Here is a 23,816-nt window from a genome sequence, read left to right as displayed (position 1 = left end):
TTGAAACTGATTTTTGTCTCATTTTATTACTTTTAGCTAAGGTAACTGAACCCACTTCCCGAGTCCTTTATGATGTGAAGTAAGAGCAAAAGCTTCCCGGCTTTCTGAGCTGTGCTCAGAGAGTTTGGTGATAGAAATGAGGGAAAAGATTTCACTTGACTCTTCTTCCTCCCCACCCCCGCCTCAGCAAACAAACCAGAAGAGCACAGGCCAGAGCACAGCTTGCCTGGCAGTCCTCATGCATGGGAGCTGAGGCCTGGTGGGAGGGGATACAGAGGGCCCAGCCGTGGCCCTTGGGTGCCACCAGTCTTGGGAGAGGGAGGAAGCAGACCTGCGATGGGACCGGGGAATGGAGGGGTGGTCGGGTGTGTGGATGGCACAGAGTGACAGCCAGGGAGAAGCCTGACGTGGGAAGGGGAGGGACTGCATGGTACGCGCAGGCCCCTGGACCCAGCCCTGGCTTGGCGGCCCCTGCTGCCTGATGAGGGCCCTGCCTTTCCTTCCCCTGAAACAGTTCCCGGAGACCTGCCTGTTCCCTGTCCATCCAGGCCAGCAGCTGAAGGAGCCTCACCTGCCTCCCTTCTCTGAGTAGCACGGATTTGAGGTAAGAAATCCCCCAGAATCCCCATTCCCAGTCCAGCCTCTGGCAGAGATCAGTCCAGTGTCTCCTTGACTGCCTTGGTGCCTGCTAAATGTTTGGGGAGGGGAGAGCTCGGTGTTCTCATGTGGGGCACGTGTTGAGTTAGGCTCCCTGGGGCACTTTACCTCATTGGACCCTGCTTCCTGGGTTCTGTCCTTGCCCTCCAGTTTCCAAACAGGGAAGAGCAGGTGACTGCTGAGAGGTGAGGATGGTGGCTCTGAGCTAGGTGGCCCTGGGGAAGGTGGGGGATCCCCAGTGCCTGGAGGCAGCCCCTTCTGAGGACGGTCACACGCCTTGTGCAGTGTCTCGGCCACCCCCCAGGGCTGAAGGGGAAGGAACCTGGCTGGGAGCTTCGTTCATGCTTGGGTTTTCCCTCCATGTCCAGGAGAAGCAGCGAAGATGTCCAACGAGCCACCCCCTCCTTATCCTGGGGGCCCCACAGCCCCACTTCTGGAGGAGAAGAGTGGAGCCCCGCCTACCCCAGGTAGGGGGTCACTGTTCCTGAGGCTCCCTGTTGCAGTCCCCTGCCCCCATGGCATGGTTGGGACTCTAAGTGGTGATGCCCACTCCAGGGTCACCCCTGGGCCCCATCTGTGTCCCAAAACAGTGGCCTCTGGTCCAGCTCATTGTGCAGAGACTCCAGCTGAGTCTCCTCTTTCTGCCTCTCTCTGTCCAGGCCGTTCCTCCCCAGCCGTGATGCAGCCCCCTCCAGGCATGCCACTGCCCCCTGCGGACATTGGGCCCCCACCCTATGAGCCGCCGGGTCACCCAATGCCCCAGCCTGGCTTTATCCCCCCACACATGAGTGCAGATGGCGCCTACATGCCTCCGGGTGAGTGGGGAAGGGATCTCAGGGGAGCATGGGCTGCTCCTGGCTGCTGTCTGGCCTGCGCTGGCTGTCCTCAGTACAGGTGGGCATCTGTTGTAGGGCAGGGACTCCAACACACCCAACCAGTCCTGGCCTGGAGCTCAGGCTGTGTGTGGACAGGGACTGTGGACGTGGGAAGGTGGGACTGCTGTTACTCAGGCTGCTTGGGCAGGGCTGGTCCTTGGCACAACAGGACCTGACATGGGTGGGGAGGGGCACCCTGTGTGCAGGAGAGGGGTGGGTGACCTGCATAGCTTTCCCTCCCTTGGTCATGGGCTTGAGGCTGAGTGCCCTGTCCTTGCATGCTGGAGACAGGAGCAGAGGACCGGGTTGTGTGCCTGGCTCTCTGCCACAGCTGTCATGGTCCCCAAGGGGTGGGGACCAGGAAGGGCTGGGAGAATGTGGCCCCAGTTGACTTAGGGCCCCAGCTGTAAGGCCTCCCACTGGCCGGTTAGGAGGGCCGTAGGAAGTCTGAGGCCTAGCCTTGCACCCTGGGCGCTGTGGACCCTGGGGCTTTGCGCCGATCTCTTTGTCTGGGGCAGGTGGCAGGCCAGTGACCTCTCGCCTCCATCTTCTGTGCCATTCCAGGTTTCTACCCTCCTCCAGGCCCCCACCCACCCATGGGCTACTACCCCCCAGGGCCCTACACACCAGGGCCCTACCCTGGCCCTGGGGGCCACACAGCCACAGTCCTGGTCCCTTCAGGAGCTGCCACCACGGTGACAGTGCTGCAGGGAGAGATCTTTGAGGGAGCGCCTGTGCAGACGGTGTGTCCCCACTGCCAACAGGCCATCACCACCAAGATCTCCTACGAGATTGGCTTGATGAATTTCGTGCTGGGTTTCTTCTGTTGCTTCATGGGGTAGGTGGTGTGGGCACTGGTAGGGTTGGGGCTGCACTAGGATCAACTGGCTGCCTCTGCCGCCTCCTCCGCAGGCCTCAGCCTGTTTTTCCCTGTCTCTGATTCAGATGTGATCTGGGCTGCTGCCTGATCCCCTGCCTCATCAATGACTTCAAGGATGTGACGCACACATGCCCCAGCTGCAAAGCCTACATCTACACGTACAAGCGCCTGTGCTAACGGAGCTGGGACTCGGGACTCCCCTGCCTGTCAGTCTGGCCCCCTGTGCTTTGCTCCCTGCGCTCAGTGGTCACTTTCCCGCTCCCACTTGGGGATGGGAGCTGTACCACCATCCCCTGGAAGTCCTGTCCTCCTCACCCTGCCCTACCCTGAGCAGCTGACTCTTCTGGCAAAAATTCTGTTGGGATTTAAGGCCAGGGGTCAGTGGGTGGCAGGGGGCTGGCACTGAACTTGTGTGTTATTGGTCTGCTTGGTGTGTGCCATCAGGAAGATAAGCTGGGAGGGGTCTCCTGCTGGGGTCCTGATTCCTCTAGTTTCAAACAAGGTACAGGTTCAGTCCAGACTCTTTCCCCCGGGACCAAAAGCAGCCAGAGCAGTAGCCAGTTAGTTCCCCAGGCCTGTAGCCACAGTCGTTTCTGACCTGCTGGGCCGAGAATGGGTAAGTTATCTGCAGTCAGGTGGACCCAAGTAGGACAGGGTCACAAAGCCTGGGTTTGTTTCTGGGTACTTTGCGTCTCTGGGATGCTAGAGGTGGGGCATGGTGGCTGGAAGTAAAACTGCCAACTCTGGCCCTCAGAACTCTCAGGTATAGAAACCCAGGATGTCTAATACCCTGTCCCAGTGCCCGAGAACTGTCTGGTGTCAGGTAGAGCGGACACTGTACCTGGGTGAGTGATCAGACCCTGGTAGCTAAGAAGGAACTTCTCCCTTTGGGTCAGTGTGCAGACCCCCTTTCTGGCCATGCCTCTGTGAACCCTGTATTGCTGGGGCCCGAAGGAGCTCCTGAGCCTAGCCCCTTCCCGTCTGCCCCGTGTCCTCATTGCGTGTGGATGTGACCTCTGCTCGGTGGCTGGTGTGTCCCAACTGGGGCAAGAGATGGCAGAGGATCCCCCTTGTGGGTGTGCTTGGATGTGCAGAGCCCTCTCCATGAGTTTTCTTCCCTGTAAGTGCCGGGCCCTCGCCCCAGCTGACAGGCTGTTGCTGTACCTGCTCCTGCAGGCACACTGGGCTGGGGACGAGGAAGGAGCAGCCACAAGTGGTAGAACTGCCTGGGTGGACACCAGCCTTGCCCTGTCTTTATTTCCTGAATGGTTTGTGAACCTGCTCACCTGGACCGCTGTATCCTGCCACTGTCCTTCCTGGTCTCGCACTGCCACTGCATGGCCTCCTGTCACTGTGAATCGTGGCCCAGTCTCAGTTTGTAGTTTCTCATTAAATTGGCCCTTTCACTTCCCCACCCTGGGCCTCTGCTCTCTTGCCTGGCTTCCTTCTTTTTTGAGGGAAAGAGGGTGGGGCTGCAGGCAGTCTACTGGCAGGGCAGGAGGCTGAGTCCTCTGAGTCTCACATCCTCAGTGCTGATGCCATGCCAACTGCCTGGGACAACACCAACATGTAAGGACCTAATTAAACCAAACCAGAGTCGGGTGTAGACCAGCCCTGGGAATTCCAGCTGTGACTGGGCCAGGGCACACGTTGGTCTCGGCAGTGGCTGTAAGGTCACCTTCCTTCCTCTGATGCTGGTTTCAACCATCTATATACCACAGCATCCATGCATGGGATCTGCAAGCTGGAGCCCTCCTACCCACAGGCTTGAGCACAGCATCATCCAGCTCTGGGGAGGCGCCACCTTAAGCAAGACAGACTCGGCTGAGGCTGATAGGCTGAAGACTAACAGCGCAGTCTGCACACACAGGTTCTGGGCCAGCTTTGGCCCTGGCCATCTCTGCACTAACTCATCTGAATTATGAAGGTGGCAGGCTTGGTCAGTAGTTTGAAGAGCTTCCCTACCTTTTAACCCTTTTTGAAATAAAACTTTTACAGATAGTAGATTCCTATTAATAAAACTATTTAAATTCATGTTTCTATTTTAGACAATGACTTGTTTAAATACAAATATATGCTTTTTTAAAACCCATATATATATATAAAAATTTTTTTTAAAACCTTTTAAGTAGGAAACCTCTAAGGTATTTCTAAGCTAAAAAATAACAGTGCTGGATACACTTTAAAGATATTTAAATTCATGTTTCTATTTTAGACAATGACTTGTTTAAATACAAATATATGCTTTTTTAAAACCCATATATATATATAAAATTTTTTTTTAAAACCTTTTAAGTAGGAAACCTCTAAGGTATTTCTAAGCTAAAAAATAACAGTGCTGGATACACTTTAAAGATATTTGCAAGATGGTTAGAGTAACTTTGCTTTGGAGACTAGGGGTGCTGGAGAGTAGACCAAGGGCAGGAGGTAGCTGCTGGGGGCCGTGATGGACGATGTCCACTCTCCACACAGATGTAACATGCCCTTACTTCTGAGGGACTCTCCCTCCTATGGGGAGGTGGCTTGACCCACCCGGTGCCAGGAGGCAGGGAAGGAGGCAGCTTGCAAAGCCCACTTTATTGAGTGTTGGAGCATTTACACAGGGCGGAGGAGGAGACAAGCTGGGGCTGAGCAGACCTCACCCAAGGGGTTAGAGGGATTCTGGGTGAGACGAATAAGCTCCCAAGGCCTCTGAGGCTTCCACCCACACCCACCCTCACCCCCAGGGTCCAAGAGAGGCCCAGAAGTAGTAGTACAGCAGTATCCAGCAAGGCCCCCTCCCACAGCCTGGGCTTACAGGCCACTCACCTCCAGCAGGGGAGAGAGCCACCCATGTACTACAAAAACAGGGACTACTGGAAGCAGCCTAGGGCCCAGAGGTGTGGGAGCCTGGAGTAGAGCTGGGTCGGGGGCCAGGCCTGCTGCACTGTGCCAACTGCTCCCAGGGTGACAGCCTGTGCCCAGTGCAGAATCTGGCCCATGGAGAGGATGCTGTCAGGCAGAGGCTCTAGCATCTGGCTTTTATTGGTTGCCTTTCTTAAACCCAGCATTTTTTAAAACGTCACCTGAGGTGGTAGTTTAGTCAGGGCTGGAGAAAGGGGTAGGCCAGTGGTCAGTCGGGAGGAGGGTACCGGCGTGGCATGATGGGTCCTTCACATGTAGTACCAGGCCAAGAGTCCAGCAGCTAGGGCCATGCCAGCGGCCAGGATGAACTGGAGGCTGGGTTTCCTCAGCACAGCCATGGCTGTTCGGAAGGGACAGCTGCTGCCCTCCAGGGCACCTGTGTGGCAGCATCAATAGGAGACATGGCATCAGTGGAGTCTGCTGCTACACCTGCCCCAGGAGGGGAGCTCAGGACACACAGACCTACCTTTGTCTTGTTCACCAGCGTAGAAAGGGCATTTACGCATGTCTCCTTTCCCATCGTGTACAGGGAACCCATCCTCCAAGGTCTCTCTGGCCAGCGTGGAGCCGGCCTGGTCCAGTTCATTGAATATCTGCAGGAGCAGAGGATCGACTGAGCCATCTTTGGGCTGCCCACACTTTTTTTTTTTTTTTTTAATGTCTTTTGAGATGAGGTGTCTGTTGCCCAGGCTGGAGTGCAGTGTTGTGAACATGGCTAATTCACTGCAGCCTCAAACTCCTAGGCTCAAGTGGTCCTCCCACCTTAGCCTCCTACATGTGTATACCACCATACCTGGCTAATTTTTAAATTTTGGGGGGAGATGGTGTCTCACCTTGGTTGCCCAGGCTGCTCTTCAACTCCTGGGGTCAAGTAATCCCCCTGCCTCAGCCTCCCAAAGTGCTGGGATTACAGGCATGGGCCACTCCGCCTGGCCACACTCTCCTTTTCGAGGACGCCCTCCGGATAGAGTGAGCTGGAGCATGTGAGCTTGCTCAGGTGTGCCAACTACACAGCAAGCAGCCCTGGTGGGCAGCAGCCGCACTGCCTGATGCTCCTCCCTCCCTAGCACGTGCTCTGGGGAGGTGTGGATGTTGGTACCCCAAGAAGGCTGCCAACTGCTGGGTCTCCCCTGGGAACTGACCAGAGAGGCACCCCATGCCTGGCCTTCTTTGAGGTGGCTCTAGCCACTGAAACTACCACAGCACAGACAGGAGGGCACGAGTACACCCCATTTCTAGTTGCTGGTTATTTTTTTTTTATCAAGAAGCAATACAAAACCTGGAATATGGGAGAATGAGGCTGTGGCAGGGCTGACCCATCCTGAGTGGCCCTGGGAGGCCTCACTAGAAGCTGACAGGATCTGGGGACAGAGTAAGCCTCCCCAGGTTCAGCCTCATCTACAGGCTACTTGTAAACAGAGCTTACTCTCCTTGGTGGCACTGGATGTCTATTAACTTACAAAGCAGGGCTTTTCAGAGCAAAACTTAACTAAAAAGAAAATTATTCATTCTTCCAAGACCAGCATCCTGTAGGGAGGAAGGAAGCCAGCTCCATTCTCCCAGACCTCTCCATGTGCTGGAGAACACCCCTTCCCAAAACACTACCCACTGGCATCTATCACACCAGGCCTCCATGCTGGGAAACACCCACTGGGCCCACAAGCTCTGGTGGCCACCTTCCTCTCAGCACCCTGCAGCTCATCTGTCCTAATGCCATGTGTGGCCTCCTAGGCCACTCTGGATCTGCTACCACTGTCAAAGTTTCCCTCTTCAGCCCTGGCAGCTGGCAGCTCCCAGTAGTACCTGCATGTTATACTCAAAAGCCTTGTTGGCCTCCTCCACGATCCTCTCTTTGGTCTTCATGTTCAGGTCCAGGGCGTTCATCCTGGCCCGGTAGAGCTGCTTGAACTGCTGGGCATTGTCCACATTCTCAAACAGGTAGAACTGGGTCCCTTCCCCTGTGCTGGGGAGTTTCAGGGCTCGCTGGGCCACCTTCTTCAGCACCTGGCCCCCCGAGAGGTCCCCCATGTAGCGGGTGTACGCATGGGCCACCAGTAGCTCCGGCTCATTCTGCCCTATGTAGTGGATCCGCTCCACGTACTTTTTGGCAGCCTTGGGGCACTGCACCTGCTCCTCCCAGTTTTCACCAAAGAAATATTCCATGTCCTTGGTCAGCGCCTCCTTCCGGTGCAGCTCCATGGGGAAGTACAAGGGGGCAAAGGCTGGATGGTCCTTGTTGCGCTCCATTTCCTCCTCGAGGGCTGAGTATGTAAAGTAAAGTGCCGTGGTGGCCAGCTGTGGAGGTGACAGGAGGAGGCCAGCCATGCCTGAGCATACCACATCTGAGCAGCTGGATGCAGAGGCTCAAGTGACAACCCCCAACCCTGAAGACCCAATCCTATGGCCCATTTTTATGTAGTGAATTATTTAACACGCAAGGAATCTTGTGTTTCTTAAAGGAATGGCATGGCATGGTGAAGTCTTTGGAACACGCATACTTTTGCTTCCTTCACACCACTATGTTATTCTATCTAAGCCATGGGAACCTTTTTTTTTTTTTTTTTGCAGGGGACAGAGTCTCGCTTTGTCAACCAGGCTGGAATACAGTGGGGCGATTTCGGCTCACTGCAACCTCCACCTCCCAGGTTCAAGTGATTCTCCCACCTCAGCCTCCCAAGTAGCTGGAAGTACAGGTGTGTGTCACTACACCTGGCTAATTTTTGTATTCTTAGTAGAGACAGGGTTTTACCATGTTGGCCAGGCTCCTGGCGTCAAGTGATCCACTTGCCTCGGCCTCCCAAAGTGCTGGGATTACAGACATGAGCCACCGTACCCAGCCGAGAGCCAGAGCTTAATGTCAAGAAGGAATGGAGTGTGGAGAAAAGCCCAGCTTTTCCCTCAGAGTGGCTCCAGGGGCACCTTTCTCGTGGGACCAAGGCCTCCCCCCCAACCCCATATAACAGTCTGGAACCCAACGTGGGGCACAAACCTTAAACAGCTCCTTCTTAATGTTGCCTTTCAAGAAGTCCTTGACAAACTGGGTGTTTTCTGCCCGGTCGTGTGCTTCCTTGGTCCCTTCCTTCAGGAGCTCCGAGAGGTCAGCCATTCTGTGGGGAGATGGGAGGTGTTTGTGTGTCAATTAGCCCTTCCCAGCTTCCCAGAAAGGACCATAGGAAGAAGACTGAGTCCAGACCCCAAGGTGACCACCTATTGTACTGGAGGCTGGGGCTTCTCAGACACTTCACTCCAACACAAATAGCAGGAATTTGTTGGGGAACACAGGGCAAGCAGACATGACAGTCTGCTCCAAGGACTCAGGACACACGGGATGACTGTGGCCTGCTCCTTGAGAGTAGTACCCACGTCCATGTGTCTGTGTTGGGAACCACTCAAATGAGCAATGCGTTGCTTCTGTGGCCACCTAGTGGCCGAAGAGACACACATCTATACTCCCATCAGTATTTGCTGGCTTCTAGGAACAGCCTGCCTTGGAACATGTCTCCTGGAATCCACACACCTCAGTAAGGCTGTGACCATGGGTCTCCTCGGATGGCCCCACTGCCTTCCTTCCACCTTGGACCCCCAGCCTCATCAGGACTATCTATGACTAGGACCAAGCACAGAAGGATGAAGAGACAACCGAGAGGCTGGGGCTGGGACCAGGCTGGGTTTGTGCTGCTTAACGAAATTACACAGTGTAAAGGTGTGTGGATGGATGGACAAGGTAAAAAACGTGTGATCCTAAAGATGGTTGTAGTTGGGCAAGGGCTTACATGTGTCCACACAATCCATCTATAAGAGTGAGAGAAATTTGGCCTTATCATGGTCTGGCCTCTGCTGGCTTTTTTAGGAGATTAGCTTGTTATCATCCATGTTCTGAGAATCGATTTATTATTAGCAATTATTTCAAAGGATAAAAAAACAAACTTGGCCAATGACCGGGCTATAAAGAGAGACTAATGATGCAGAACAGGGCCTGGAAGCTCAGGTTTAGCATGAGCTGTCCCTATACAGAGTAAGGAAAGCCTGCCCTGTAGTCAGAGTTAGTCAATTTTATGGGGTAAAGACTGAACAGAGCCAGCTTTGCCTCCATTTACCCTTTCTCAGCCCAGATGAGGAAACATGGAAGTTTTTTTTTTTTTGAGATGGAGTCTTGCTCTGTCGCCCAGGCTGGAGTGCAGTGGCTGGATCTCAGCTCACTGCAACCTCCGCCTCCCGGGTTCACACCATTCTCCTGCCTCAATCTCCCAAGTAGCTGGGACTACAGGCGCCAGCCATCTCGCCCGGCTAGTTTTTTGTATTTTTTAGTAGAGACGGGGTTTCACTGTGTTAGCCAGTATGGTCTCGATCTCCTGACCTCGTGATCCGCCCGTCTCGGCCTCCCAAAGTGCTGGGATTACAGGCTTGAGCCACCGCGCCCAGCCACATGCAAGTTTTTAAGAAGAAAAAAGGATGACTACCATCAAATCCTATCAGCACTCCCAGGAGCACCTGCTCTGCCTCCTGGGATGAGACAACAGACCAGTGGGGAGAATTCTAAGCAGCTGAAACTGTATGCAGTCCCTGCAGGGCCAAGCAGGCACCCAGAGGTCCAGAGCTCATGGCCCATGGCCACTCCCCAGTGCTGCCAGCAGACGAAACTGGGTGTGCTGAGCAGGACAGGTGCTGGGCCCACCTGACTCAGTGCAGCCAGCCCCCATCACTCACCTCATTTGGTTCTCCTTTTCTAAGGCCCCAGAGTTCTTTTTCTCTGATTCGTCTACCCCCTCTGAGGTTTCCACTTCCGCTGACATTGCTGCTGGGTGTGGTTCTTGCTGCTCTCACTCTGGTCCTGCAGAGACACAAGGAGCTGGTGATGTGGCACCCACGGCAGTCACTTCCCCAAATACCTGCCAGTTCTACTTTCCTCGGAGCCAGTGTAACCAAGGTGACACCCACACACCCCAGGATTGTTTTCTTTAAAATAAAGCTCTGCCATTACTGGGACCATAGTGGAATATGGAAAAAATCTGAATATGAACAATGTATTAGGTAATAGCATGGTATTGACATTAAGCTTGCTGGTTTTAAAAAATAATTGTACTGCGATTATGTAAGAGAATGTCTTTGTTCCTAAGAAATACACACTGGGGTATTCAGAAGTAAAGGCACACTGCCTGCAACTCCCTGTCAGATGGTTCAGAAGACAGTGTGTGTGCATGTGCATATGCTGCAGGGTGGGGACACTGGCAAGTCAGAAAAGCAAACAAGGCAAAATCCTAGCAGTGCATCTGGGGAAAAGGTTCTTTGAGAGTTCTTTGTACTATTCTTACCATTTTTCTGTATGCTTAAAACTGTATCAAGACAGGGTGCAGTGGCTCATGCCTGTAATCCCAGCACTTTGGGAGGCCGAGGCAGACTGGAGTTCGAGACCAGCCTGGTCAACATGGTGAAACCCCGTCTCTACTAAAAATACAAAAAATAGCCGGGAATGGTGGTGCACACTTGTAATCCCAGCTACTTGGGAGGCTGAGGCAGGAGAATCTCTTGAGCCCAGGAGGCAGAGGTTGCAGTGAGCTGAGATCGCGCCATTGCACTCCAGCCTGGGCAACAAGAGCAAAACTCTGTCTCAAAAAAAAAAAAAAATGTATCAAAATTAAAAAGTTAGACTGGACGCAGTGACTCATGCCTGTAATCCCAGCACTTTGGGAGGCCGAGGCGGGTGGATCACCTGAGACTGGGAGTTTAAGACCAGCCTGACCAACATGGAGAAACCCCGTCTCTACTAAAAATACAAAATTAGCCAGATGTGGTGCACATGTACCTGTAATCCCAGCTACTTGGGAGGCTGAGGCAGGAGAATCACTTGAACCTGGGAGGCAGAGGTTGCAGTAAGCCAAGATTGCGCCACTGTACACTTCAGCCTCGGCAATAAGAGTGAAACCCTGTCTCAAAAAAAAAAAAAAAAAAAAAAATTACCGAAAACAAAGAAAACCTCAAAAACCTTAGGGAAATAAAAAGCTTGGCAAGCAACGCACAGTTCCACCCCTCTGCAAGTGTGCTGACGCCAGTTCATCCTAGCTGTGAGAGGCTGGGTGCCTTGTGCAGAGGGCAGCCTACAGGAGTTACCAAAAAAGCAGACTGTCCGTAGCCTACTTAGGACTTTGCTAGGCTGAAGGAAATATTAAGTTGGCCAATCAATTCCCATTGCCCGCTGCAAAGGCTGAGCCTTCGTCAGCCAGGGAAATACAGTCCCATAACAAGGCAAGCTCATGCTCCATCCCCAGGGGCTTCTGCTCAGGCAATGTAAGGCGCAGCCCATTTGGGAAACCTTCTACATGAATAGCAGCACGGTAGCACCAACAACTAACAAAGTAACTCACAAAGACAGAACTAGGGCCAAATCAGGCCAAACTGGGCCAAGGAAAAATAACTTATCTACTGAGCATTTTCTGTGTGCTCTACCCAGAAACAGGTGTCAAGAAGAACAAAGAAGTGTAAGAAATGGTCCTTAAAAGGCTCAAGGCACATATCCTTCCTGAGTTTCCTCTAGATAGCTAGTTACATTTTTGTTATCTTTTAGGATATTATAATACATGGTTTGCTCACTGAGGCCTTTTTGAACCGTCTCTCTCACCTTTACATTTAGCATCTATATTGGGATTATTTTAGGAAGTCAAGTGATAACTCATATAGCACAATGCCTAACATATGGTAAGCACTCAATGAATGTTACATCATGATCATACTTTATTTTGACTGAGGTTTAGTGATGTCTGAGAACACTCAGAAAATAAACATTGGGATGTACAGAAAAATGGAACCTTCTCTTGACTCCAAATCAGAAACACTCTACTCTGCAATAATGCTGATGAACTGTATGATGCACAGCACAGTCTAGAAGAAAGTGAAAGCAGGCGGGTATCACATGGAACAGTATGCAGAGGGCTTCCTGGGGCAGGACCCTCAACACAGACAGGATTTGGGGCAGGAGTTGGGGAGGGCCTCTAGATCAAAGGAATATTATGAACAAAGCCAGAAATGGGTGGTTCACAGAGATAGCATAAGGCTGCCCAGCTGTGTGTCTGCTTATCAAGGGGCCAGAACAGGCACTGCAAGCTGTAGAATAAGCCTTATATGGGCCTTCAGACCTTGATATATATATATATATTTTTTTTTTTTTGTAAAAGAACATCTTTGCTGGCTGGGCGCGGTGGCTCACGCCTGTAATCCCAACACTTTGGGAAGCCAAGGTGCACAGATCACAAGGTCAGGAGTTTGAGACCAGCCACTGGCCAACATGGTAAAACCCTGTCTCTACTAAAAACACAAAAATTAGCCAGGCATGGTGGCACACACCTGTAATCCCAGCTACTCAGGAGGCTGAGGCAAGAAAATCGCTTGAACCTGGGAGGCAGAAGTTGCAGTGAGTGAGATCGAGCCGTTGCACTCCAGCCTGGGAAAAAGAGCGAGAGTCCATCTTAAAAAAAATTTAAAAAGGCCAGGCGTGGTGGCTCACACCTGTAATCCCAGCACTTTGGGAGGCCGAAGCGGGCAGATTACCTGAGGTCAGGAGTTCGAGACCAGCCTAGCCAACAAGGTGAAACCCCGTCTCTACTAAAAATACAAAAATCAGCCAGGCATGGTGGCACACGCCTGTAATCCCAGCTACTTGGGAGGCTGACGTAGGAGCATTTCTTAAGCCTGGGAGACAGAGGTTGCAGTGAGTCAAGATCATGCCGCTGCACTCCAGCCTGGCCGACAGAGCGAGACTCTGTCTCGATAATAAATAAATAAGATAAAATATTTAAAATAATAATAAATAACAAGAACAGCTTTGCTATACAACCTTGAGGACCCTGAGAGCCAAAATTTGTCTCTGGCTGCTCAGTTCTCAGGCAGCAGAGAAAAAGGTGCTGGGATGAAAACACTGAGCTATCTAGAGGAGGGAAGGGTGCAGTAAAGGGTCCTGGAGCCTCTAGATGGGTGATGGAAGCAAAGGACCAGGCTGAGGGCACACCCCAGGTACCCCAGGACCACAGGCGCCATGCTCCTTACAGGCAAAATGAGGCAAAGACAAGACAATCCATGGCCCAGGTCACCAACTGCAGTGACTGGAGTACGCTTCTTGCCATTTGCACCTAATTATCATGCGGACAGGGAAGGTGATTAAATCTCATTAACTGTGTTTTACTCAGTAATAACTCCATGCTCTGGGAGAGTATAGTCTTGCTTAATTAAACAACAAGTCCTTTTGCTTCTCTTAAAAATATAAAAAGGCGCCAGGCGCAGTGGTTCACACCTGTAATCCCAGCACTTAGGGAGACCGAGGTGGGCAGATCACCAGAGGTCAGCAATTCGAGACCAGCCAGGCCAACATGGTGAAAGCCCATCTCTACTAAAAATACAAAAATGAGCCAGGCATGGTGGCGGGCACCTGTAATCCCAGCTACTCAGGAGGCTAAGGCAGGAAAATCCCTTGAACCTGGGAGGCGGAGATTGCAGTGAGCCAAGATCATGTCACTGCTGCACTCCAGACTGGGAAACAGAGCAAGACTGTCAAAAAAAAAAAAAAAACGGGAAGAGAAAGCTGCTTCCTTTGGTACCCACTTGGGCATTTTCTCAGCAGCACTTTACTTGTGTTAGCTCCTCTTCAACCTCACTCCTGTCTGCCAGCTCCCGGTTCTGACCTCCCAGCCCGTAGGAAGCCAAACTCTGGACCAGAGCTGTCTTTTCCACTACTATAGCTCCAGGGTCTGGAAAAGACTAGATTCTCAATAAATACTTGTTGAGTAAAAACACCCAACTGAAAAAAAAAAAAAAAAAAAAACAGGGTTGAGGGGAGAAGGAGGAAGGAGAACATCTCGTGCATGATGCCAATAATACACAATTTTTTAAAAACAAGAAAAAGTAATCTGCTGTCCACGACTTCAAATTTTCTAAACTCAAAACAGATTCTACTGATTTTACTTGGAAGGAAAGCTAACAGGAAGAATACTGAGTCCTCAAGGCGGACTGAAAGTACCAACTACCATCTGTACAGACCTGGGGGCTGGGGCAGAGGAGGCTCCTGGGAAGGCTCGGTTAGCACATTCAACCCACAGAATGGGGCCAGGGGAGGCGACTTTGTGGCCTAGCCACTGTCCAAGGGAGTGGCCACACAGTGTGGCATTCAGAGGCCACCTTACAACAGCAGAAACATCATATTTTTTCACTTTCTGAAAAGCTACATGTCCAGACTTCGTCTGGTTGGTTTCTATACTTGAATGCTCTTTTGTTTGCAGGAACCATTGGTATCTCTAGAAAATTGGGGGCCAAATCATAAACGTAGAACCTTTCTAGACTTCAATCTCTAATATCCACAAGAAGCTACATGTTCCCCAACCCCGCCCCCACCAAAAAAAAGAAGAAAAAAAGATCCTAAAATATGCCACTCTGGGAAATACACTTCAAGAAATAGTGATAGTAATCGTAATCTGTATCAAAATAATACACAGCCATACTATGATGTTAGGAAAAAAACAACACACAGCCTAAGAACAAAGGGCATGACTGCTCAAACAACAGTAAACAATGGAATCCTGGCACAGCCGGGACAAGTTGATAAGCTGTGTTCATGCATGGAAAAGCCTACAAAAACTTTTTTTTTTTAAAAAAGGACCCCAACACTGACTACAACTGTGTGCAAAAGTATACAAGCATACCGATAATGACAAGCGGGAAATTTGGAGAGCTATAAATACTTGTTTTTTGTTGGACTTTTTAGCCAACTGCCTGCTTCTTTCATACGGAGTGACTCAATTCTCTTGGAAAGAAAAAGGGAAGAGGGAGGGGAAGGCAGGGAAGGGAAAAAAGAAACCAAGAGACAGGAATTGGACCAAGCAAACCAGCTAAGATCCCGCACTGTGTCAACTAACTAGTCAGTGGAAGCTCCTGGGTCCTCTTTTCTATTACAAATGCTAGAAGGCCAGTCTGCCCTCTCTCTTTCTCATTTCCAAAAACCTGTGACCCTCTGTTTATAAAATCTACCTCCACTACTCCATAATTCCAGTACTCCTAGCTGTTCACCTGATCAGCTGCTGATTCTCATTCCAACACCTGAGCTAACAGAAGCAGTAACAAAGTTCCTATCACAGTTACTTCCAGCAAAAGAGGTTCCTTTAGACCAGCTCAGCAGATCCAGAATGCTGTCCCAAAGCTTTTGCTCCTGCTAGATTGCTGGCATGAGGCACTACTGGGACTTCTGAGACAACAGACAAAGATGTCAAATCCTCCTCCATGGAGACTAAGTCCAACAAATTTCATGTCAGGTAACTCAGTGCATTGCTGCCAGGTGGGAATATAATCTAAGGACTATATTATAATTCATTTCCTATATTGTGATACAGAAACGAACAATAAAGACTTCTTTGCCCTGGAGAAACCTGAACTGAAAGAAGAGCAGGTTGCTCAGCTCAGCCAGCACCAAGGGTAAGGAACAGCAGACTGACTCATTCCTTGGAATGAGAACAATTCTGCAGGCTTCTGACTCAATGGAACAGTGACACTCGACAGTGACCAGCTACTGCTACTGCACTGCATGAGATGCCCACAACATGAACTTGGGTTGTTATCCCACATGCACGGGGAAGCTAAGTGGCTGCTCAGAGACTTCTGCACTGGGACTCCACCAATGCTCCCTCCCTGCTGAACGCCTTGCAGTTGGGCATCAGGATTCTTACCATCACCCCAGATGGGGGTCCCCTGCCTGCTTCCTAGAAGGCTGTTTGCAGCTCAGAGCTCACTCCTATATAAAATTGCCACCATATTAATATGAGGTGATACTCTTCAGCTCCCACAACTGACTATCATCCTGTCTTCCCAGTAAAACCAAAAGCTTCCTACAAGAGAGATCCAGATTCCCTCAGATTCAGATCAGCATCCAATATGACTTACAGGCCAGCACCCTGGGGAGCAGCCAACCCATTACAGCTGTTGCAAATACACAGATGGAGTCCTACTGAGAAAGCCAGTTAAACAGAGGGTATGTGTGCCTATGCCTGTGTGTGTAACAAGAAAATAACAGTTAAATTCTAAAATACCAAGTAAAGTAATATAAATTTTTAATTGGGTCCCATGTCTCTAAATTAGCTATATGAAATTTGTTTTGACTTCTCTTCAGATCTGACTTGACTCTTCTAAGTTTTTAACTGACAATTATATTTATGGGGTACAGTGTGATGTTCGCACACATGTATACATTGGGGAATAATCAAATCAGGGTTATTAACATATCTATTAGCTCATATACTTATCATTTCTTTGTGGTGAGCACTTTTAAAAACCACTCTTTTAGCAATTTTGAAGTACACAATACTACTATAATATTAACCATATTAACTATAGTCACTATGCTGTAAGACAGATCATCAGACCTTATTTCTCCTAAATGAAATTTGGTACCCTTTAATCAACATCTCCCCTTTCCACACCCACCTTTCCCTTCCCCCAGCCGCTGGTAACCAACATTTCACACTCTCCTTCTATAACTTGGACTTTTTCAGATTTCACATATAAGTGATATCGTGAACCATTCGTCTTTGTTTGGCTTACTTCACTCAGCATAATGTCCTCTAGATGCATCCATGTAGTCACAAATGACAGAATTTCCTTCTTGTTTATGGCTGAGTAGTATTCCATCGTGCGTAAATACCAGCTTTAAAAAATCCATTAATCCACTGTGTGCTGCGAAGACTAAGTGGGCTAACATGTATGAATGTTTGACAAAAGGTAGCACCACTTCAAATATTGAGCTCTTACTGAGGAAGTCGCCGGTGAGAATGAGCAATTGGATGATTGTTAAACACTGAGAAAGAACAAGAAATCCAGCAAATTCGGAGAGTTCTGGGCAGGTCACACCTGAGGACTTCTAACTCAGACCTCATTCTGCAGCAGTGTCAGGAAACAGGAATATCTGCCCTTTCCAAGGTGAACCATGTGACCACTGCAGGCTAGAATACCCACATTGCAGATGCCACTGGAGATTGGCTGAGCCACATGTTTGGGGCAGCAGACAGAGCTCAATCAGTTCTAATCCAGTAAGGCACTAGGTAACAGAGACTTCTCAACACCCTGAAGAAGTCACATCATCTAGAACTATAGCTTCTAAGTTTACAGAATAAATGGACTGAGGTCTCCTCTGAACTCTGGTACTGCCACTCCTCAGGAAATATTATACATAAGCCCTTTCATTTAATCACTGGGGCAATTCAATCCCATAGTTCATTGAATGGAAGAGTGACTATTAACCTCTTGATAAAAGAGCAAATCCAGGCTGAGTGCAGTGGCTCACACCTATAATCCCGGCACTTTGGGAGGCCAAGGTGGGAGGATGGCCTAAGCCTAGGAGTTTAAGACTAGCCTGGGCAACACAGCCAGACCTTGTCTCTACGAAAAATAAAATAATTAGCCAGGCGTGGTGACACACACCTGTAGTCCCAACCACTCGGGAAACTGGGGCCAGAGGATCTTTTAACCCCAGGAGTTCAAGGATGCAGTGAGCTATGATCACACCATTGTACTCCAGCCTGGCAAGGGAGTGAGACTCAAAAAAAAAAACAAAAAAGAGCAAGTTAAGACTGAATCCAGCTGGGCGCGGTGGCTCACGTCTGTAATCCCAGCACTTTGGGAGGCCAAGTGGGTAGATCACCTGAGGTCAGGCATTCAAGACCAGCCTGGCCAACATGGCGAAACCCTATCTCTACTAAAAATATAAAAAATTAGCCAGGTGTGGTGGCGCGTGACTGTAATCCCAGCTACTCAGGAGGCTGAGGCACAAGAATTGCTTGAACCCAGGACTTAGAGGATGCAGTGAGCCGATAGAGCCACTGCACTCCAGCCTGGGCGACAGAGCAAGACTGTGTCTCAAAAAAAAAAAAGGTTGGGCGCGATTGCTCACACCTATAATCCCAGCACTTTGGGAGGCCGAGGCAGGTGGATCTCACGAGGTCAAGAGATTGAGACCATCCTGGTTAACACAGTGAAACCCTGTCTCCACTAAAAATACAAAAAAATTAGTTGGGTGTGGTGGCAGGTGCCTGTAGTCCCAGCTACTCGGGAGGCTGAGGCAGGAGAATGGCGTGAACCTGGGAGGTGAAGCTTGGCAGTGAGCCGAGATCACGCCACTGCCCTCCAGCCTGGGCTACAAAGCGAGACTCTGTCTCAAAAAACAAACAAACAAACAAAAGACAACGAATCCTGGAAAAGTGGGGACTCGGGACACAAAGCACTTGAGTCAGATTTACTAAGTAAGCATTTGCACGTCTGGGCAAAAAGGAAGGCAAAAGCAAAACAACTGCAAACTAATTTAAAGGCATTAGCCTCTTAAGTAACCTCAAAAACTGACAAGAGACTGGTTGTGGTAGCTCAAGCCTATAATCTCTGTACTTTGGAACGCTGAGGTAGAAGGATCACTTGTGGCCAGGAGTTCAACACCATCCTGGGCAACAAAGTGAGACCCCCTCCATCTCAAAAAATATATTGAATAAAAAAAACCCAACTGATAGCAGTTCAAGAAGTCCAAGACTTTTCTTGCAGGCTTTTTTACTGGAGAAGAGAAGTGTGCTCATCTCTAGCCATGTTCAAATACAACTGAGCAAGCAGTGAAGGCAGGCACCAAGGACGGAACCTGAAACACTGAAATGAGTTCAAAGAAGGGGCCTGGAATTGACTATTGCTGGGACAACGATGAGTCCTGATAGAGTCTTCCTATTATAACTGAAATTAAGCACAAGACTCGCCCCTATTCCCTGACCGCCACCTCACTTTATATGAGAAGAATGTGTCCCAGGGCTGAGAAGCTGAGGATTCTTTAGTTTCATAGGCAGCACCGGGGCGGGGGGAGGTGGTAAAGCCCTGAGTGAATTCTAAAATGGTTCTGGTGGGATTTTTATAGGGACAGAGCCTAGGCTTCAGGCATCCCACAGGGCTGGCTTTAACTGATGAAACCTTGGGTCATCCCTAGGTTACTATCAAGCAAATATCATTCCAACACTGAACAACCTTGAAAGCAGGTGTCCTGTGGATAAGTGGAGTCAGTCATGTTTCCTTTCACACAGACACATAAATTGTCACCTGTAAGCTTCAGCTGCTATCATAAACAGGAACTGTGAATAGCATTTGGGGGTGGAGGGAAAAAAATTAGGTGATTAAGGTGCACATGCAGAACTGTCATTTTGGGAAACCTGAGAGTGCCATCAGCTCCCAGATGCTTTCCTCTCCACAAGCAGCCTGAAGCATTAGAAGCCATTCCTGGAGGCTGGTTCTGGTAGCTCACACCTATAACCTCTGCACTTTGGGAGGCTGAGGCTGAAGGATCACTTGAGTCCAGGAGTTTGAGACCAGCCTAGGAAACATAGTGAGCCCCCCATCTACAAAAAAATAAAAATAAAATAATTTTTTTTTTTTAAAGAAGCCATTCCTGCCTTGGCAGACGACCCTCAAGTTCACCCAAGAGAGCACTAGACTATAAGTCTCACAGAGCTGGGTATACCAGGCTAAGTCACTTTCAAGCAGTGTCTCATTGGCTCTGAAGAAACTAAGATCAAGAGAATTAACATGGGCAAGGTCACTCAGAGAGCTAATGATCAAGTTGAGACTAAACTTGAATCATTCTGAATGCAAGGTGACTCCTCCTGTGTCCCTAGCTAATCCTCATTGGTTCCTGCATGTGAGATTAGTATGGTGAGATTAGTATGGTGTCACCACAAACTGCTAGTAACATGGAAGCTGAAGTTATAGGCTAGAGGCACTCGTACCACGCTGCATTTATGCATGCAGTAGACAGGTTAAACTACAGCCTGTAATTTGTTGTTTTAGTATGAAAAGTGAGCAAGAGGCCGGGCACGGTGACTCACACCTATAATCCCAGCTCTTTGGGAGGCCGAAGTGGGCAGATCACTTGAGGTCAGGAGCTCAAGAGCAGCCTAGCCAACATGGTGAAACCCCATCTCTACTAAAAATACAATTATTACCCAGACGTGGTGGTGCACGCCTGTAATACCAGCTACACAGGAGGCTGAGGCAGGAGAATCGCTTGAACCCAGGAGGTGGAGGCTACAATGAGCTGAGATCAATCTACTGTACTCCAGCCTGGTCAACAGAGCGAGACTCCGTCTAAAAAAAAAAAAAAGAAAAGAAAAGTGAGCAAGATTCTATTATTTCTGAGAAATAAGTGCTCAGGCCCAGCTGAAGATTCAGAAGTTGATGCTGCTTGTCCCCAAAACACTCACCTTGGCTCACTCAGATTACACAACAACCTGAGAAGATTGTTCCCTGGTGAGATCTATTTTTGATGACTAACAGGGCAGGCCAAGGCTGGTTCCAGCAGGGGAGGATGGCATACCCCAATATTCAGTGCCTGAAGAGAGACAATCAGACCTGCCAGACCTTAGTGGACAATGAAGCCAGGGGCTCCAGAGCATCCCTGTACCAAAGGGAGGTCACAATAGGGTCTGCACATCTCTATAGCATCCATTGCTATAGTAACTACAGAGAAATAGACTAAACCGTGTCAAGCATGTATTGAGTGTTTAAAATCTAAGCAGTCCTGGCCGGGCGCGGTGGCTCAAGCCTGTAATCCCAGCACTTTGGGAGGCCGAGACGGGTGGATCACGAGGTCAGGAGATCGAGACCATCCTGGCTAATACGGTGAAACCCCGTCTCTACTAAAAAATACAAAAAACTAGCCGGGCAAGGTGGCGGGCGCCTGTAGTCCCAGCTACTCGGGAGGCTGAGGCAGGAGAATGGCGTAAACCCGGGAGGCGGAGCTTGCAGCGAGCTGAGATCTGGCCACTGCACTCCAGCCTGGGCGACAGAGCGAGACTCCATCTCAAAAAAAAAAAAAAATCTAAGCAGTCCTGTATTTCTGCCTACTGAAATATATTAAATATACTGTGCCTCAGAAATGCTAGTGCAACAGATAGAAAGTATGTCAACATACACTTCCTGTAAAATTAGCAACTCTATAGGACAAGCCTTTGGTCAATCAAACAAGGCAGCTCCAGTTTCTCACTCTGGGCCTGCAAGGTATCTTTACAGGTTTCCACAGGCCTATAGAGTAAGGTATTATTCCTAGGCTTCTTCACAATGACTGCCCAGATTCTGGTGGGGGCTGAAGTTGGGGCAAGAAAACAAGCCCAGGCCAAGAACCAGTAACACCACATATGGTTGGCTCGTCCTACACAGACTGTGCCTATGGCAGGACGGAACTAGCAGCAGCAGCTATTGGACTTGCTCAAAGAAGGGTGGTCGGCTTTCCCAGCACGACCAGTGGGCCCTGCCTACACCCTAAGAGTGGTAAGCGAAGTGGAATCTGCTTCCTTCTTACCCTCTGACTCCCTGTCTTAATGCACAAGGCACCAAGAGTTCCTAAAAAAGGAGGTCCTCAACTGTTTTCCTCCCTTAGTATATAGGGCCTGATTTGCACATAAATGACAACGTCCCACAGGAGTAGTCGGGCAGAGTGTCCAGAAAATATATTGCAGATGATGTGAAATTACTAGCAATTAGCTGTAAATGCAGCTCTCTCTTCTACTCTAAACAACTTTTCAGAAAGAGAGCCAACTAACAGGGATAATCTTAAACCCAATCAAACCCAGACTGGTCTTGAACTCCTAGCCCCAACAGTCCTCTCATTTTGGCCTCCCAAAATGCTGTGATTACAGTGATTACAGGTAGGAGCCACCATACCCGACCAAACTTTTTTTTTTTTTTTTGAGACGGAGTCTCGCTCTGTGGCCCAGGCTGCAGTGCAGTGGTGCTCTGCAAGCTCCGCCTCCTGGGTTCATGCCATTCTCCTGCCTCAGCCTCCCGAGTAGCTGGGACTACAGGCGCCCGCCACCATACCCCGCTAATTTTTTGTATTTTTAGTACAGTTGGGGTTTCACCATGTTAGCCAGGATGGTCTCGATCTCCTGGCCTCGTGATCTACCTGCCTCGGTCTCCCAAAGTGCTGGGATTACAGGTGTGAGCCACCAAGTCGGCCCCACAGCCATGTTTTCTACTTTCCTCCCTAGTATGAAATTCCCCGGACACGGCCTCCCATCACAACTGTCACTTGGCTGTAACTCGCTATCTGTATAAATGGCATATGTGACTATTAATTTACATAAAGATTTAAATATTTGTATTTTTGTATATATTCTATGATAAGACCGAATCCCCCCATCTGAATGAAAGTTTCTAGAAACTGGGTTCAACAAGTGTAATAGCAGGCATATGCACAGAAGTCCTTTCTGCACAGCACAATACTAACGTGTTCAAAAGACACACGAGGAGCTGGGGCAGTGGACTGGATTTTACAATGATCTCTAGAGACTGAGCCGTAGTAGGCACCCAACAAATGTTAATTAACATGAGCCTAGCCATGAGAGAATCTACTGGCCACACAGAGGCCAAGAGGCAGCACACGGATGTGGTGAAGGCACAGGCTCTAGAAAGGTACAACCAAGAGCAAACCCTGGTTCTGCCCATCCCAGTTGGGTAGACTTGGGCCAGCTACCTAATTTCTTGGAGTTTCTTTCTTCATCTGTAAAGGACAGTGATAACAATTCCACAAGGCAGGTACGAGAATTAAATGAGATAAATGAGTTATAAAACGGTGACATTATATGGTGCTGATTAATAAACTAAAGAAAACATCCCTTGCAATTTAAAATTAATGGCTGAGCCCAGTGGCTCATGTCTGTAATCCCAGCACTTTGAGAGGCTAAGGCAGGAGGATTGCTTGGGCCTAGGAGTTTGAGACTGGCCTGGGCAACACAGGGAGACCCCATCTCTACAAAAAAAAAAAAAAAAAATTTTTTAATTAGCTGGTAGGCTGACGGGGGTGGAGGGGAGTGGCATGCAGTTGTGGTACCATCTACTTAGGAGGCTCAGGTGGGAAGATCACTTGAGCCCAGGAGGTAGAGGTGGCAATGAGCTATGACTGAACCACTGAATTCCGGCTTCCAGCCTGGGCCACAGAGAAAGACTCTGTCTCAAAAAAAAAAAAAAAGGAAAAAGAAGGGAAAAGAAAAAAGAAATGTAAAATTAACAAATGTCCCCTAATATTTTTATTTTCTTTTCCCCTAATATTTTCCCCTAATATTTCCTTTTTCTCCCCACTCCTGAGTTCAAGCAATTCTTTTTTATTTTTTTAATTATACTTTAAGTTCTAGGGTACATGTGCACAACATGCAGGTTTGTGACATATGTATACATGTGCCATGTTGGTGTGCTGCACCCATTAACTTGTCATTTACATTAGGTATATCTCCTAATGCTATCCCTCCCCACTCCCTCCGGGTTCAAGCAATTCTTGTGCCTCAGCCTCCTGAGTAGCTAGGACTACAGGCCAACACACCCAATTAATTATTGTATTTTTAGTAGAGTCACGGTATTGCCACGTTGCCCAGGCTGGTCTCAAACTGCTGACCTCAAGTGATCTGCCTGCCTTGGCCTCCCAAAGTGTTGGGATTACAAGGTGAGCCACTGCACCCAGT

The 23,816-nt window shown here is 49.4% G+C and overlaps 2 protein-coding genes across 13 annotated transcripts in view; one reads left to right on the top strand and one right to left on the bottom strand.

Annotated features, from left to right (window-relative positions):
* CDIP1 (cell death-inducing p53 target 1) overlaps positions 1–4,446 on the top strand; it is a 29,226-nt gene extending 24,780 nt beyond the window's left edge. For 4 of the 6 annotated variants that reach the window (XM_011961320.1, XM_011961323.1, XM_011961322.1 and 1 more), the window contains 5 exons: positions 515–604; positions 1,026–1,124; positions 1,317–1,472; positions 2,097–2,370; positions 2,478–4,446. In XM_011961320.1, the coding sequence (XP_011816710.1) occupies positions 1,040–1,124; positions 1,317–1,472; positions 2,097–2,370; positions 2,478–2,589 (627 nt within the window). In that variant the 5' untranslated portion in view covers positions 515–604; positions 1,026–1,039 and the 3' untranslated portion in view covers positions 2,590–4,446. The remainder of the gene's footprint in view (positions 1–514; positions 605–1,025; positions 1,125–1,316; positions 1,473–2,096; positions 2,371–2,477) is intronic. The other 2 variants (XM_011961325.1, XM_011961326.1) reach the window with 2 other exon arrangements.
* A 525-nt stretch (positions 4,447–4,971) lies between these two features.
* Positions 4,972–23,816, bottom strand: part of HMOX2 (heme oxygenase 2) — a 50,381-nt gene continuing 31,536 nt past the window's right edge. For 3 of the 7 annotated variants that reach the window (XM_011961330.1, XM_011961332.1, XM_011961328.1), the window contains exons 2-6: positions 10,024–10,147; positions 8,306–8,423; positions 7,120–7,611; positions 5,783–5,909; positions 4,972–5,692 (exon numbers count right to left, since the gene is read on the bottom strand). In XM_011961330.1, coding sequence (XP_011816720.1) covers positions 5,565–5,692; positions 5,783–5,909; positions 7,120–7,611; positions 8,306–8,423; positions 10,024–10,109 — 951 coding nt within the window. In that variant the 5' untranslated portion in view covers positions 10,110–10,147 and the 3' untranslated portion in view covers positions 4,972–5,564. Of the gene's footprint in view, positions 5,693–5,782; positions 5,910–7,119; positions 7,612–8,305; positions 8,424–10,023; positions 10,148–12,654; positions 12,752–12,951; positions 13,070–14,340; positions 14,348–20,324; positions 20,449–20,564; positions 20,774–21,113; positions 21,163–23,816 lie in introns of those variants that run through there. The other 4 variants (XM_011961331.1, XM_011961327.1, XM_011961329.1 and 1 more) reach the window with 4 other exon arrangements.

This window comes from Colobus angolensis, unplaced genomic scaffold (assembly GCF_000951035.1).
Source record: "Colobus angolensis palliatus isolate OR3802 unplaced genomic scaffold, Cang.pa_1.0 Scaffold55, whole genome shotgun sequence".
NCBI lineage: Eukaryota > Metazoa > Chordata > Mammalia > Primates > Cercopithecidae > Colobus > Colobus angolensis.
This window is presented reverse-complemented; position numbering and strand designations above follow the sequence as displayed.